At 33.6% G+C, this 14,249-nt stretch overlaps 1 protein-coding gene across 1 annotated transcript in view; it reads left to right on the top strand.

Annotated features, from left to right (window-relative positions):
• LOC128983570 (transcription termination factor 2) overlaps positions 1-14,249 on the top strand; it is a 65,382-nt gene that overhangs the window by 38,057 nt on the left and 13,076 nt on the right. The window contains exons 7-11 of the mRNA XM_054402895.1: positions 710-848; positions 1,039-1,105; positions 1,736-1,942; positions 9,294-9,502; positions 10,181-10,263. Coding sequence (XP_054258870.1) covers positions 710-848; positions 1,039-1,105; positions 1,736-1,942; positions 9,294-9,502; positions 10,181-10,263 — 705 coding nt within the window. The remainder of the gene's footprint in view (positions 1-709; positions 849-1,038; positions 1,106-1,735; positions 1,943-9,293; positions 9,503-10,180; positions 10,264-14,249) is intronic.

The raw sequence follows: 14,249 nt of genomic DNA, 5'->3' as shown, positions 1-14,249 counted from the left end.
ACATGGCTGCGGGAGACGGTCAGAATTCAGCTGCAATTGCGGAAGACAACAATGTTGATTATCCGTTACTATGGGGGTTATTCGGACTTTTGCCATGACCGCGGGAGGCAATGACGATGTCTACACAACCGCGGGAAATGAACAAAATCTTGCCGCGATAGTGTATAGTAAGACGATTTTAATGTTTTGTTACCGGAGGGGTTATTCAGGGTTTTTCCGTGATCAAGGGAAACAATGACGCTGATTACACGACCTTGGAAAATTTTGTCAACATAATAAGGAATTGATGGATCGATTCTTCAAAGAATCAAAATCGGAACTGAACATTTCTGGAATCAACCCATCACTAAAAGAAATCCATAAAAATATATTTTTAATGCTAAAGAACCTTAGTGAGACATCATTGATGACACAATTGATTGTATGTCAGTTCAACAATTTGCAGTACTAATTATATGATTAATCAATCCATCAGTATTGTATCTATTCAACTTTTGTACCATTTATTTGTACCAATAAGGTGTTATTTGACAAACTACACCCTAGTTATAAGTACCACACGGAAAAAAATTAGTTAAACCTACTATGAACAAACCTAATTCAATTGTTTTACTTAACCTTGACTTAAAGTAAATAAATAAATTTCCAAAATAAACAAATTATTCTTTAAACAGAAATATTTATTTTTTTACTGGTGTAATGTTGGCAGCAATACGTGGCAAGACCCTGGTAGTGTGTCCTGCCTCTCTCCTAGGCCAGTGGGAGGGGGAGGTTCAACGCAGAGTTAAGCGTGGAGTCCTGGACACGGTGGTCCATCATGGCCAGAACAGGGAGAAGAGAGCCAGGAGGTAATCTTGTACAGTGCTAACTTGTAATGGTTGGCTCGACCAACTATTATCATTCTAGTTTTATATTATCATGTTTTTATTGTTATTGTTTACTTCTTGTTTGTACTAATGAAAGATTTTTACTTAAACTATTCTATTGTGATAAATTCTTATTTTCATGGGTTTAATACATAACAACTTTATTTTTCAGTCTAGCCAAAACAGATTTTGTGATAACTACATACAACATAATTAGCCGGGATGCTGATCAAGTAGAAGTAAGTAATCAATTTTTACCTTAATAGTATGTAGTAAAATAAGCAGGAAGTAATTGCTTCACCTTTACCCATTTTATTTTATACATACAATCTTTATGACATACCTAAATCAAGCCTAGGTATACAACTTACAATGTATTAGACTTTCAAAAATAAGAAAATCATTCAGAAAGTAGTTAATTGGACATTTGTATCAGGTGTTTGTGCTTTGAAATTAAAATTTTAGTTAAATTCAAAACAGATTTTTAGTGTCTTTTTAACCCCCTCCTAGATATAAAATGTAAAACTGTATAGAAAAGTCCAATTTCTATGAATTATCCAAGTTAGGATAATTTTTTGACACCTACAACATAGATAAAGAAGTAAAAGAGGAATTAGAGAGAAACTTCTCCATGGTCACAGTATCCATGTAATAGAGATGTCAATGTTACCTAGTACTAAAAATGTATTTGTAATCTGTCAAATGTCCAGGATGGCATTGCAGTGTATCTCTCTAATACAAAAGCATATCTTAAAAGTCACAGTGCATTGTTAGTACAAATAGTTTTGCAAGGGACAGCAACTGTAAACCAGGTAAGTGGTAATTAGGTGGGTGTCACGATTTTTATTTGTTGTTTGCATATGTTTCAGAGCCCGCTGTTCCAAATTAAATGGGATCGTATAATTTTGGACGAGGCCCATCAGATTAGGAATCACAAGACCAAGACTGCTCAGGCAGTATTCAGGCTAAAAGCACGAGCTCGATGGGTACTTACCGGCACTCCTGTGCAGAACAAGGAACTTGATTTGTATGCCTTGCTGAAGTTCCTACGCTGCTCTCCATTCGATGATTTAGGAGTATGTGCTTAATGTTTCTTTTTATTAGCATGTTCATCTAATGGGTAATAAACACAGCGGCTAAAAACTAAAATAAAACTAGTAGTCCAGGACCTGACTAGGGTTCTGTGTGCATGTCGTGTATAGAGAATTTTGCTTTTGCATTTCAATATAGGTGTCTTAGGAAGTGTTTTCCACTCGGGTGTCAAGTTCGCACCTGGTACGTTTTCGAGATATGACGTCATCAAAATGGCGGCCATTGATTTTTTTAAATCGTATATTTCGCAAACTATTTGTCGGATCGGAATGAATTTTTTTTTTGTTTGAAAGATAATTTTAAATGCTACCTGTTTTACATTTACACATTTGTTGTATGTTTAGTACATTCTTCGTAATTTTGCAAAAACCTGTATTTTTAAATATTTTTGAGTTATTTTTGTTTGTAACGTTTTATTGATACAATTTATCAAAAACCACCAATGAAAAAAGTTGTAGAACATTTAAAAAGCTTTACAAAAATACCAAATTCGATATGTTTTACTCAAAAGATTACGCCAAGAAACTAGATAAATCTCATAAAAACACCTATTTTGGCGCAAAAACGCCTATTAGTCCGGCATCTAGGGCAGTTCGCAAGTCTTATAAAGACAGTTTCGCCATTCAATGTTGATGTATGTGTCTAAATAAGTGTTTTCAACTCGGGTGTCACGTCTGCACCCATTGCAGTTTCCGGTTATGACATCATTAAAATGGCGGAAAGGGCTATATTAAAAATAACGATATTTTAAATACCATGTATCGGATCGGAATGAACTTTTTTTGTTTGAAAGATAAGTTTACATGCTATATTTCTTACATTTACACATTTGTTTTATGTTTAGTACATATTTCGTAATTTTGCAAAAACCTATATTTTTAAACATTTTTGTGTAATTTTTTTCGATAACGTTTTATTGATACAATATATCAGAAATAACTCAAGGACAAAGTTGTAGCACGTTAAAAGAGCTTTACAAAAGTACCAAATTCGATATGCTTTACTCAAAAGATCACGTCAAGAAACTAGAAAATCGTACAAAACAACCTAATTTTGCGCAAAAACGCATATAAATCCGACATCGATGGCTGTGTACGAGTCATATATAGACAGTTTTACCATTCAATGTTAATGTATGTGTCTAAAGAAGTGTTTTTAACTCAGGTGTCACGTCTGGACCCACTGAAGTTTCCGGTTATGATGTCTTTAAAATTGCTACATGTTACGATTTCACCAGCTATTTTACTTAAAATAAGACCATTACCCTCTTTTATGCAAATAAAAGCACAACAAATCAATGTAATTAGTCCATAGGAATGTTTCCACTATATAAATACCCCCGGTGCAGCAATCCTGTTGACTAAGCGAATTTCCACTTGCCTGGATTGATTTTCAATTAATCTATTAAATTAACATTGTATTAACTCAAACAATCCAATCTCGTCCATCCCTAATAAATTGTATCAATAAAACGTTACAAACAAAAATAACTCAAAAATATTTAAAAATACAGGTTTTTGCAAAATTACGAAGAATGTACTAAACATACAACAAATATGTAAATGTAAAACAGGTAGCATTTAAAATTATCTTTCAAACAAAAAAAAGTTCATTCCGATCCGACAAATAGTTTGCGAAATATACGATTTAAAAAAATCAATGGCCGCCATTTTGATGACGTCATAGCTCGAAAACGTACCAGGTGCGAACTTGACACCCGAGTGGAAAACACTTCCTAAGACACCTATATTGAAATGCAAAAGCAAAATTCTCTATACACGACATGCACACAGAACCCTAGTCAGGTCCTGGACTATAGATTGAAGCTAGAAAACTACATCATTAAAAATATACCCCTGCTCAACCACCAGCACTCAAAACCTTTATTGTTTGGGGGTTTATTCTTGATTTGCCTGTAGGGCAAAAGCAAAATTTCTTTTTGACATTTATAAATATTTAAAAAAATATATAGAGTGTCACAAAAAGAATGGATTAAAAGTAAACTGGAATAAACACTTTATTATTTTGAGTATTTTTACCTTTTTGGTAGCCTAAGGTGTCCAAAATTCTTATCTCCTGCAAGACGCGTTTCGCATTAATTACAATGCATCTTCAGTCGCTGTCATTGTCAGGTCTCAACATTGTCCACAGAAGTGGTTGTCACAATTTACAAAACATATAACACAGTTCACGAAACACATATGTATATACAGTTTTACAACCATGGTCACACACGTACTGTACATCAAGCGAGCGGGAGAAGACACGCGATACCGCACAAGGTTGTAGGCCTAAAAAAAAGACCCATTAGGCCCTTTTACCAAAAAGGTAAAAATACTCATAATAAATAGGTGTCTAGGCTAATATCTACAAACTTTATTATTGATGAAAAAAATTAACATTATACAAATTTTTTCCTTAATTTTTTTTATTTAGTTTTTCCTACCATGGTTTCACCGCCCAACATCTACATGTTCTCAAGTCTGGAATGTAAAGTCTGTGTTCCAGCTCTGACCATACATTATGGTGTATTTCATCATACTGTACAGTTTTACAAAGGCTTCCCTTAACATTGCTGTAAGTTCATCTATATTTGAGATCAAACAGCGATACACTTTATCTTTCACAAAACCCCAGACCAAAAAAAATCACTCCACAGATTTGGTCTTGATAAACTGTGCTCAATAAATTTCGTCTAAATACACTGTGCTTTCAACTAAAACTCCATTTTAGGGTAACTGTATGTTTTTAAAAATTCAAATGTGCAAGCAACAATGGAACAGCTGATTACTGTTTAATGACACTAAACAAAACTTAATTTAAAATGAGCCATAGTAAACCTTTCTATTACCCTTGGTAACAACTAACAATATATAATTAATTTGATCTTTGAGCTGTTTGAAGCTGAAGATGTGATCCATTCTTTTTGGGATACAGTGTATACGCCACAGAAAAGAAAACTTGAGCAATTTAGGTCCAATTTTGATTAAATCTGGCATGAAGGTATAGGACTGGATGAACTCCAATCAGAGAAGGAAATTGCCAAATTGGCTTGGTTTGCAGGTTTTCTGTTTCTGCGGCCGCAGTATTTCCCACTCCCTCATTGATCATCTGTTAGTTTGGTACTGTCATTAATTTGGTACTAGGCCTACCTAGTTATGAAATAGGGCCTGACAAGCGAGAGTCCACTGTATTCTCTAAATATTCTTATAAATCACATAGCATTCAGGGTTAAGACCAAACAAATTAGGCCTAATAGATTCCTGGACTTTGGGGCTGCAAGTATAATTTTATAATTTGTATTGCTGTTAAGTTTTAGAGTGTGTTGAGTAAATGGGGTTTCTCAAATTTGTTGGTAAATTTTGTTTGGTGTGTGTGGATTCTTTTTGGATATAATACAAAACTTGTTTTTAAATTGTGTTATTTGGTTAAATTATTTTAATTTTTAAAGAAGCTAAGAAAAATATATGTGATAAAATAGAAACATTTAGGATGACGATAAGGTTGTTTAAGATATACATTGAAACTGTCTGATGAGGATTGGTTGTTACTAGGGGTATGCGATGCATCGAAAATGCATCGAAATTTCGATTCGATTCGATGCATCGAATCGCGATTCGATTCAGCATGCCTCGATGCATCGAAAAAGACCGATGCAGCGGTTAACTCCCGATGCAACGATTACGTCCCGATGCATATTTAAAACTAATTTAGGATGAGTTTTAGATAGGGAAGTGTCAATTATCGCTACCACCGATACTCGGACATTGCCGATACTAGGAATATCGGTATCAAGAATCGATTGCCAAACATCGATTTCGCCCGATTCCGCCGATACCGACAGCCGACAGGGATGGATAGATATTTTATTTAACATTTATTTATTTGATATCTATTGGTTTAGTAATCACGCTAACAACTTTAGTAACCAACTTAGTACACTATTTAGTTCAAAACAGCTAAAGGTTATTTTCAGCTGTTCTCTCTGCAGGCAGATGATATTGCACAACACAATACAATCTACATTTTCAAGATGTCAGACAGTCAGATTTCAGTCTCAGACAACCGGCGTGCGAGTGTCCTCAACACAAAATTATACTAAAAAATGTCTGTATCAATAAGTCAGACCTTTAAATGTATTATTTTTATTTTTAGAACAAAATAAATAACCTAAACTTGTCTAAATGTTCAGTTTCATCCCTGCATTACGCATCATTAGAAAAATTCGATTCAATTACAACATCGAAGTCAGAGGGTTATTCGTATCGTAATCTACAACGCAGTGCGCATGCGTGATTGGCTAAGTCGCTATGACGACACACGGTTGCCGTGGCAACCTACAGTGCGCACTGAGCTCTGCGCCTTGTGTGTGAGGGAAGATTATACCAACAAACTATTTCAGGAATTCCATTTTGGGACGGATGAAAGATAAGGAAGAAACAAAAATGGTCACGTGTGCAAATGTAGTGGTCGAGACAATAAGGCTATAAACGAGTATTGTCGCGTCGTTGTTCCTTGTTTGTTTACTTTTTCATATTCCCTATCAAACGCCGTTATCTGCTATCTCTCTCTCCCCCTCTCTCTCTCTAGCGATGTACTGATTAAACAGATTGTGGTTGACGACTTTTCTAATTAAGATTCCCTGTGGTTATTTTAGTTAAATCAATCCCATAACCTTTCTATCGTTTATCAAAATAATTAATTAATCTGTTTTGTATTTTATTTCCTTTAAACCAACCCCTATTTACCATCTGTATTTTATAGAATAAAATGTTTGTTTATAAAGTTTGACTGGCCACACAATTTTGTACCTATTTTATTTTGTATAAAGTAACAGATACTTTGATGACTATATATATATATCAATAAGTGCTGCGTGCTGTAATGAATGCTTTTTATTATCAAAATAAGTAATGAATTATACATTTTTGATAATACATGGGTAATTGAATACCATAATGTCATGTAGTTTCCTATTTGTAACTTGCAAATAATAATAATTGATAGTTAATTCTGGAAAATGAAAAATAGTGAACGCATTCATAACCCTGTTGTCAAAACAGCAACGCAGGTGTAAGGGTTTATTGTTTCAGAGGCTAGGGTGTTTCATGGACAAAGTGTTGGGCCTCCCGGCTCAGGGGGGGAGGGGTGGTGGTGAGACTGAGAGAGAAGAGGGGGAGGAAACTGGTTTTGGCTATTTATTGATTAGTTCACCGTCCCTTCTAGACAACAAAATTGAGTGACAGTGACAGTGTTAAATCACCATGTTCTGTATTTAATTTCTTGTTTACTTTGTGTGTTATTCTATTAATTTAAGTGTTTTGTATCTATTTCCTCCTGGTCCCTTGCAAATTGTATTATCAATGCTAAATAATTGTGGTCAATTCAATTATATTTTTGATTATTCAAATCTCCTACACAAAAAGACAAAAGTCAAACCAGGCAAGGAAAAAACCTGCTATTGTAATCCCCATACCCAGCCATTTGGGAAGTGGTGAAAGTCTAGTCTAAATATAGCTCAAAGGTCTCACCATTCCCTTCCCCCCCTTCCAACCCCCTACTCAATGTTACTATTCCGCTCATTTCGAGGTCATTGCACAACGCCTGCCTCCCTTCTATTGTTTTTGCCTTTATAGTGTTTCTATTCTGACTTTTATAAACATAAATTTATTGCTTACGTAACAGTTCAGTAGTGAAATTTTCTATTGTGAAACACTAGGCCTACTTTAAAACAAAATCACTACCGATCATGTCATTCTATTCTGTGTCAAGTCAGTATACCATTGCCAGTCAGTCGCCGGCGACTGCTTTGAGTTGACCTATTCTGTCGTGACAGCTATAAAAATAGGTTAGGACAACTACCTCTTGCTTATTTCTATATTTGTATGACTGTAGAATCTACAGTAATACAAATTATCCATAATTTTATGTAAACACAAGTTACATTTCAACAAATATTGATCTTACAATTTTATACCAAACTAGCGAGTTCAAAGATAAGCTCGAGTTTCAAGGCCGTACTCTACTCAAACTCAAAATCTCGAATCCTCGCCCATTTAGTGTTAATAGTATAAATTAGGGATGGTCAAGTCTCGAAATTTCGGGAAATTTTAAATCTCGTTACACGAGATGAGATTTCTTTTCGGCCGAGATTTTTATCAAGACGAGAAAAAAAAAATTAAAAACGCCTGCAGAAAGTCAATGCAATACCCGCAATACAGGAGCGTGTTGTAGTTGCGTTTCCTTTGCGAAGGCGTTCTTATTGAATTAATTCTTTAAATGTAAATATTGCTTTAATTATTTTAATAATATTACTTTAATAACATTTGAGAAGTTTTGTTAAGTGTAAGCAGTGTGAGGAATGTTTTATTACTATAAAAAGTCAAAACAAGTACCAACTATTTTATAAAAATTAATATTGCTTTTATTTTGTGATTTATTTTATTTTAGGATAAGGTTAACTCTATCCTAACTGATATCACTATGTTTCCTAATCGTAGGCATTTTTAATAACTTAGGCGTGATTAATAAAAAAATGTTATTCTGATGTTTTTTAATAAAAGATTGTAAATATTCTTGCCTATTATCATTATTTTTTTTATTTAAACAGTCATCTAACAATGTTACAAAATCAGGTAAAAATTTTGAACGTGCGTTTCCCGTTGTGTATGAGAAGGGAAATCCCGTCTCGAAATTTTATGAGAAATAAAAAATCTCGTCTCGTCTCGTCTCGAACTAAAAATCCAATCTCGTCCATCCCTAGTATAAATAAAATCGGATCCATTAAAACCGGATCCAGCCTAAGATCCGATTGTAGTAGTAAACACTGATTATCAACTTTTTTGGTTCATGCTGATTTAAGAATGAACCAAAAGTATTGAAAGCCAACAAATATAAATGTGAAAACTAAGTAACAATACTACCTTTACATCATAAAATAAACTCTATTTTATTTAATACAGGTCAATAATAATAAACTTAACGATTGCTTTATTGATATAGGCTTATTCTAATTGTTAGTGAAGGGTGAATTTCCTTAGGCAACAAAATAAAATGAAATTAGCAGTGTCCATTAATGAGGTTAGGTCAGCAACTATCCTATTGTTCATAATTTTATTTAGTACATTTTTTACTTTAACTTTTTTAAGGTAAGGGATCCATTACAGAAACACATGTTGTATTTAATTTTTGAAGAAAATTATGCCGTGCTGCATCGAATCGAATCGAAATTCTTTGAATCGCATCGATGCATCGAATCGAAAAAAATATGCTGCATCGCACACCCCTAGTTGTTACCACTACCAATACAGTGGAAGTGACATACGGTGTGTTTAGGTGTGGAAAACATGGGTAGACAATAGAGATGCGGCTGGAGGGCAGCGTCTCAACACCATCATCAAGTCCATCATGCTGCGGAGGACCAAGAAGGGCCTTCAGGAAGTGGGCGAACTAAAAAGTCTGCCTGAGAAAAAGCTCAATACAGTCATGATTGTTATGGACAAAGAGGAAAAGATAATATACGAGAAACTCCTATACTTTTCCAAGTAAGGTTACTACTTAATACAAGGACTCTGTAACAATTATGTTGAGGTTTTAATGAAGTTGATTAAAATAATATGATCAGATTGTGGAACACTATTTGTAAACTAGTTTTTTCCTAAACTTAAATTTATTGAGACCCTATTTTATTATAGCCTGTCTCTTTATGTTGGCTGTACATAAAGACGTTCTCATTAGAAATTTATCCAAAAATATTAAGAAAGAACATAAAGGTTTGGTTTTATTTCATCACCAAACGTATTGTGAACTTTGATTTTTATTTTAATATAAAATACTAAAGCTGAAATCTCCAGCTAATTTTTAAATCACCTTATTTGTTATATATTGCAAGTTTTCTTAAGATTGTTTAATGAAAATATTTGCAAGATATCCATTGATACATTTAGTTGAATCAATCAATAGGCCCATTAAGAAAAACTTTTAATCAATTTTAGTGACCTCTAGCTGAAAACTGTATAGATAATTTTTTTATGATAATTTTTTTTTTTTAATGATAAGGTACTTCAAAATATAATACAAGCTATTACAACCTGTACCTCTGAAAGGTGTCTTTCTTTTGACCGTTTTTTTTTATTATATAGCCTAATGTTTTCTGTTTACTTTTTGTCAAGTGAAATTTGTTGGGATTTATTTAATGTTTTTATTGTCTATAATTATTTTAGGACTTTGTTTGCAACATATCTTCATCAAAAGGCTGAAAAAGAGAATGCTTTGCAAGGAATTCCATTGAAGCCTAAAAACCTACGTAAGTATCTCATGGCACTTTAATCTTATGTGACTTGGTAATAAACAACTGTTTGACATTTAGTAAATTAATTTTCACTTTTATATGGATTTTAATTAGGGGTGTGCGAATAGTGATTTTCAACCTCGAGCCGAGCCGAGCCGAGCTTTTTAATAAATTTTCGAGCTCGAGCTTTTTCGAGCCGAGCTTTTCCTAGCGTCACCTTATCTAAGTTATTAAACTTTTTTTCTTAAAAAAGTGCATAATAATAATAACTAGGTGAAACCCGTCGAAATCGACGGTTACTTTCAAGGCTTGCGCTAAATTATCTAACTGCGACAAATTGAGTGAAATTATACATATTTTGAGCATTTAGCATTGCTTAAAGAGTAATAAGTGTAAAAACAATAATGATATTAATTGCGTTAGTTACAAAATATGGTTGATCATTCAATGAATAAAATATTTCCCATACCGTACGTCATCAGAGTTATTATTAGTATGTTAACTGGTACCTCTTCTTTTAGAAGAACCTTTAGATAGTATTAAAATCATATTGGAGGATCTTTTGTAGTTAAAACTTCCGCGATTTCGTCCGTCTAATAAAGATTAATCTATGATTTTATTAAAAAAAATATCTGTTTATTGAAAAGACACGTTCTAACTTAAAATGGAGGTCCATCCGTTACAGTGTAAGTTTGATTTTTCCTTCGTCACATCGCTTCAGTTCATATCGTACTTCTGTGCCAATAAATAACCCTCTAGCATAGTTTTGGGAAATTGGTTGTGGGGATGTTGAAGCTAATAAGACACTTCTGCACTTGTATTATTTTGCATTGTATTACACAATCGAAGATTTTTCCAATGATTTAAAACATGTATGGCAATAATCTCATAGTATGATAAAATATAGCCAAAAGTGATGAAAAAGGCAGACACCAACCCGTACAATAAATATAAGATAGTTCAATAAGAAATAATTGTTAAATAACAGTTACTGATATAAAAGGATTTTCTACTGATTTCGTAATGGAACGTTATATTGCAAAATATGACATGATACAGAAGAAAATCAATTTTAAATTTAGAAAATAACATTGCAAATACTTCTTTTGGACAATTCAGTAACTCCCAATAAATGTGTGTTGTTTAAAATACAATTTTAAATTAACAGCTGTTTCAATAAAAAGTATTATCCACATGGACAAAATGTAAACAAATCTGTGGAGGGATCTTTAAGGGCTTCTGGGGCAAAGCCCTAACGGGATTCACTTAGTTTTTTCTTTTGGTAACTCATCTAGGGACCAGGACCTTTCTTTGGACACCTCTACCAAGTTTCTACGCCCAGTCGTTCTCTCAAATTAATGGAGACAAAGTTTCCAATTAAATATTTAGATTCCCCCATGTTAATCTTATGGGAGAAAATCCAACTTTGGTGGAAGATCCTGCCCAAACTAATAAAGATTTCAAAAAACGAAAAAGACTTTGCAAAACTACATATCAGGGCCATTCATTTGACACTTTAATCATCAAAATCGGTCCAAAAATGAGGGAGGAGTTCTGTTTACAAAAATCGGCTTAGCGTATTATATATATAGATAGATGTTCTGTCAATTTTTAAATAAACACAATGTTATTTTAATATGTTTAAAAACATTGATAATTGTCAAGACATCAAATAGTAGATAATCACGATAAGAACTGAGCTGAACTAAATTAAGATGCAAGAAATAAAAGGATATCGATTGAAGGCCTGACGAGATATGCAGTGCAGACTGAGACAATCAGATTGTCTTTTATAACAGTAACGTTCTGTTATTTAATGGCAAATAAATATTCTTGATTCTTCTTGATTCTTGAACAGAACAGCAACGCGACATTGAATGACGACAAAACAACTAGCAACTCGATTACATAATGTATATTGTAACTACTATGAATATTTAATTCTATTTTGTATAAATAAATACAAAATAAATTTTAAAACACGTGATTATTCTTTTTGTTTTCCATGCACAAAATATTTTTGTTTTATGAATCTTATTAATCAAAAAAAGAACATGGTTGGTTTGGATCCAAAAAGGTGGAGAGACAAGTAAAAAGTAAACTTATATATTAAAAAAGATATAATTGACATAGAGGAAATAGACCAAAACACTAAAATTAATAGAATAACACACAAAGTAAACAAGAAATGAAATAAAGTACACGATGATTTAATACTGTCACTCAATTTTGTTATCTAGAAGGGTCAGGGAACTAATCAATAAATAGCCAAAACCAGTTTCCTCCCCTTCACACAGTCTCACCGCCCCCCTCCCCCCCTAAGCCGGGAGGCCCAACACTGTACTTTGTCCTTGAAACACCCTTGCATCTAAAACAATAAACCCTTACACCCGTGTTGCTGTTTTGACAACAGGTTTATGAATGCGATCACTATTTTTAATTTTCCAGAATTGACTATTTCTATTAATTAACGACTTTATAACTGTGTAAAATAAAAGGTGTGTATCCCTGAATTTATAAATTACATTCTACACTTATTCACTGCCAAACATAATTCAGTAGAACCTTGATGAACTGAGAATTACACTAGCCTACATAACTTCATTACCCCAAGTATAATACCAAGATAATTTTTATAATTGTATTTGAATCGTATAATGTATGTTCAACAATTATTGCAGTCCATTATTGTTAAGCAGTATGGTCCCAAATTATTGTTTTTGATTTTGAAACATCACAGTTCATTTGACAAAATTATAGTTGGAGCAGCCCAATGTCAAGTCGCTTGTGCAATAGTTTGTTTACAAGCTTTCTCCAGACCACTGGGGAGGGGAGGGTCTGATAAGCCGTCTATTGTTCACCCCCAAGAAGGTCCGACCCTCATTAGTGCCTCTCGGCTGCACTCAGTGGGGAACCCAATACCACAAATCAATCTTTTAAATGAATACAAATATTTGGTAATAATTGTTTTATTAATATTCACCTTGAAATTTCAATAAATTTGGTGTAAAATTTGACAAAAATCGGCCATTTTGACCGATTATTAATACAGTACCAAATACCAATAAAGTAGTACATTCATTGGTAATTAAATAATAGGTAAAAATTAACCGATTTTCGTCAAGTTTTACCCCCCTGCTGTTCGCTATGTCACCAAAGCTGATAACGACATGGGTGATTAGTAACCATGGCAACTTGTTGAATGCGTGATGAAGGGAAACCCAAGAAATAGAAGAACAAAGAGAAAGAATAACGTGTTATCTTTATACCTTTTTTACAATTTCCGTTATTGTTATCTTTATGTAAGATTTTATGATTTTGTTTTATAGGTTTATAAAATAATTCTTTTTAACTACGGGAATATCAATTTATAATTTATCAACGTGCTTCTCTTCCGAAACAGCAATACCGGATGCATAATAAAGGTCGATGACCTAAAATATCACGATTGTGCAATATTGTATTTCGATGTTGAAATTAAAATCACGACAAAAGTTTGTATATATCCATGGTCCCTATAGTTTAATCATTTAATATGTACACAATCAATGCTAAATAATCGTGGTTAGTTCTAACTTTATTTTTTATTATTCAAAGTTTCTACAGAGTAAGACAATCCAAAGTCAAACCGGGCAATGAATACCTAAAACACAACGTATCTTGTCCTGTGATTGGAATACCACTCGCCGGCCGGTCCTTTAGGTTTAGGGAAGTAGTGCAAGTCTATATATAGCTTCAGCTTCAAGGTCTTACCCACCCCTTCCCCCTCCGGTCCTACTTGACTTCATTCACCCGCACTCCTTTCGAGGTCATTGCCCAACCCCTCCCACCCTTCTATTGTGTTGCCTTTCTATTGTTTCTATTCTGACTTTTTTTCGGGAAACATTAAATCTATTGTTTACGTAACATCACAGTAGTAGGCTAGATTTTTCTACTTTGAAACAGTACTGTAAAAAAAACTATTACGCAGCGCCCCTAGTATCAGGAGCGAGACAAGCACG

This window comes from Macrosteles quadrilineatus, unplaced genomic scaffold (genome assembly GCF_028750875.1).
Source record: "Macrosteles quadrilineatus isolate MER2022 unplaced genomic scaffold, UCM_ALF_1.0 Scaffold_1__1_contigs__length_201487025, whole genome shotgun sequence".
Lineage (NCBI taxonomy): Eukaryota > Metazoa > Arthropoda > Insecta > Hemiptera > Cicadellidae > Macrosteles > Macrosteles quadrilineatus.
This window is presented reverse-complemented; position numbering and strand designations above follow the sequence as displayed.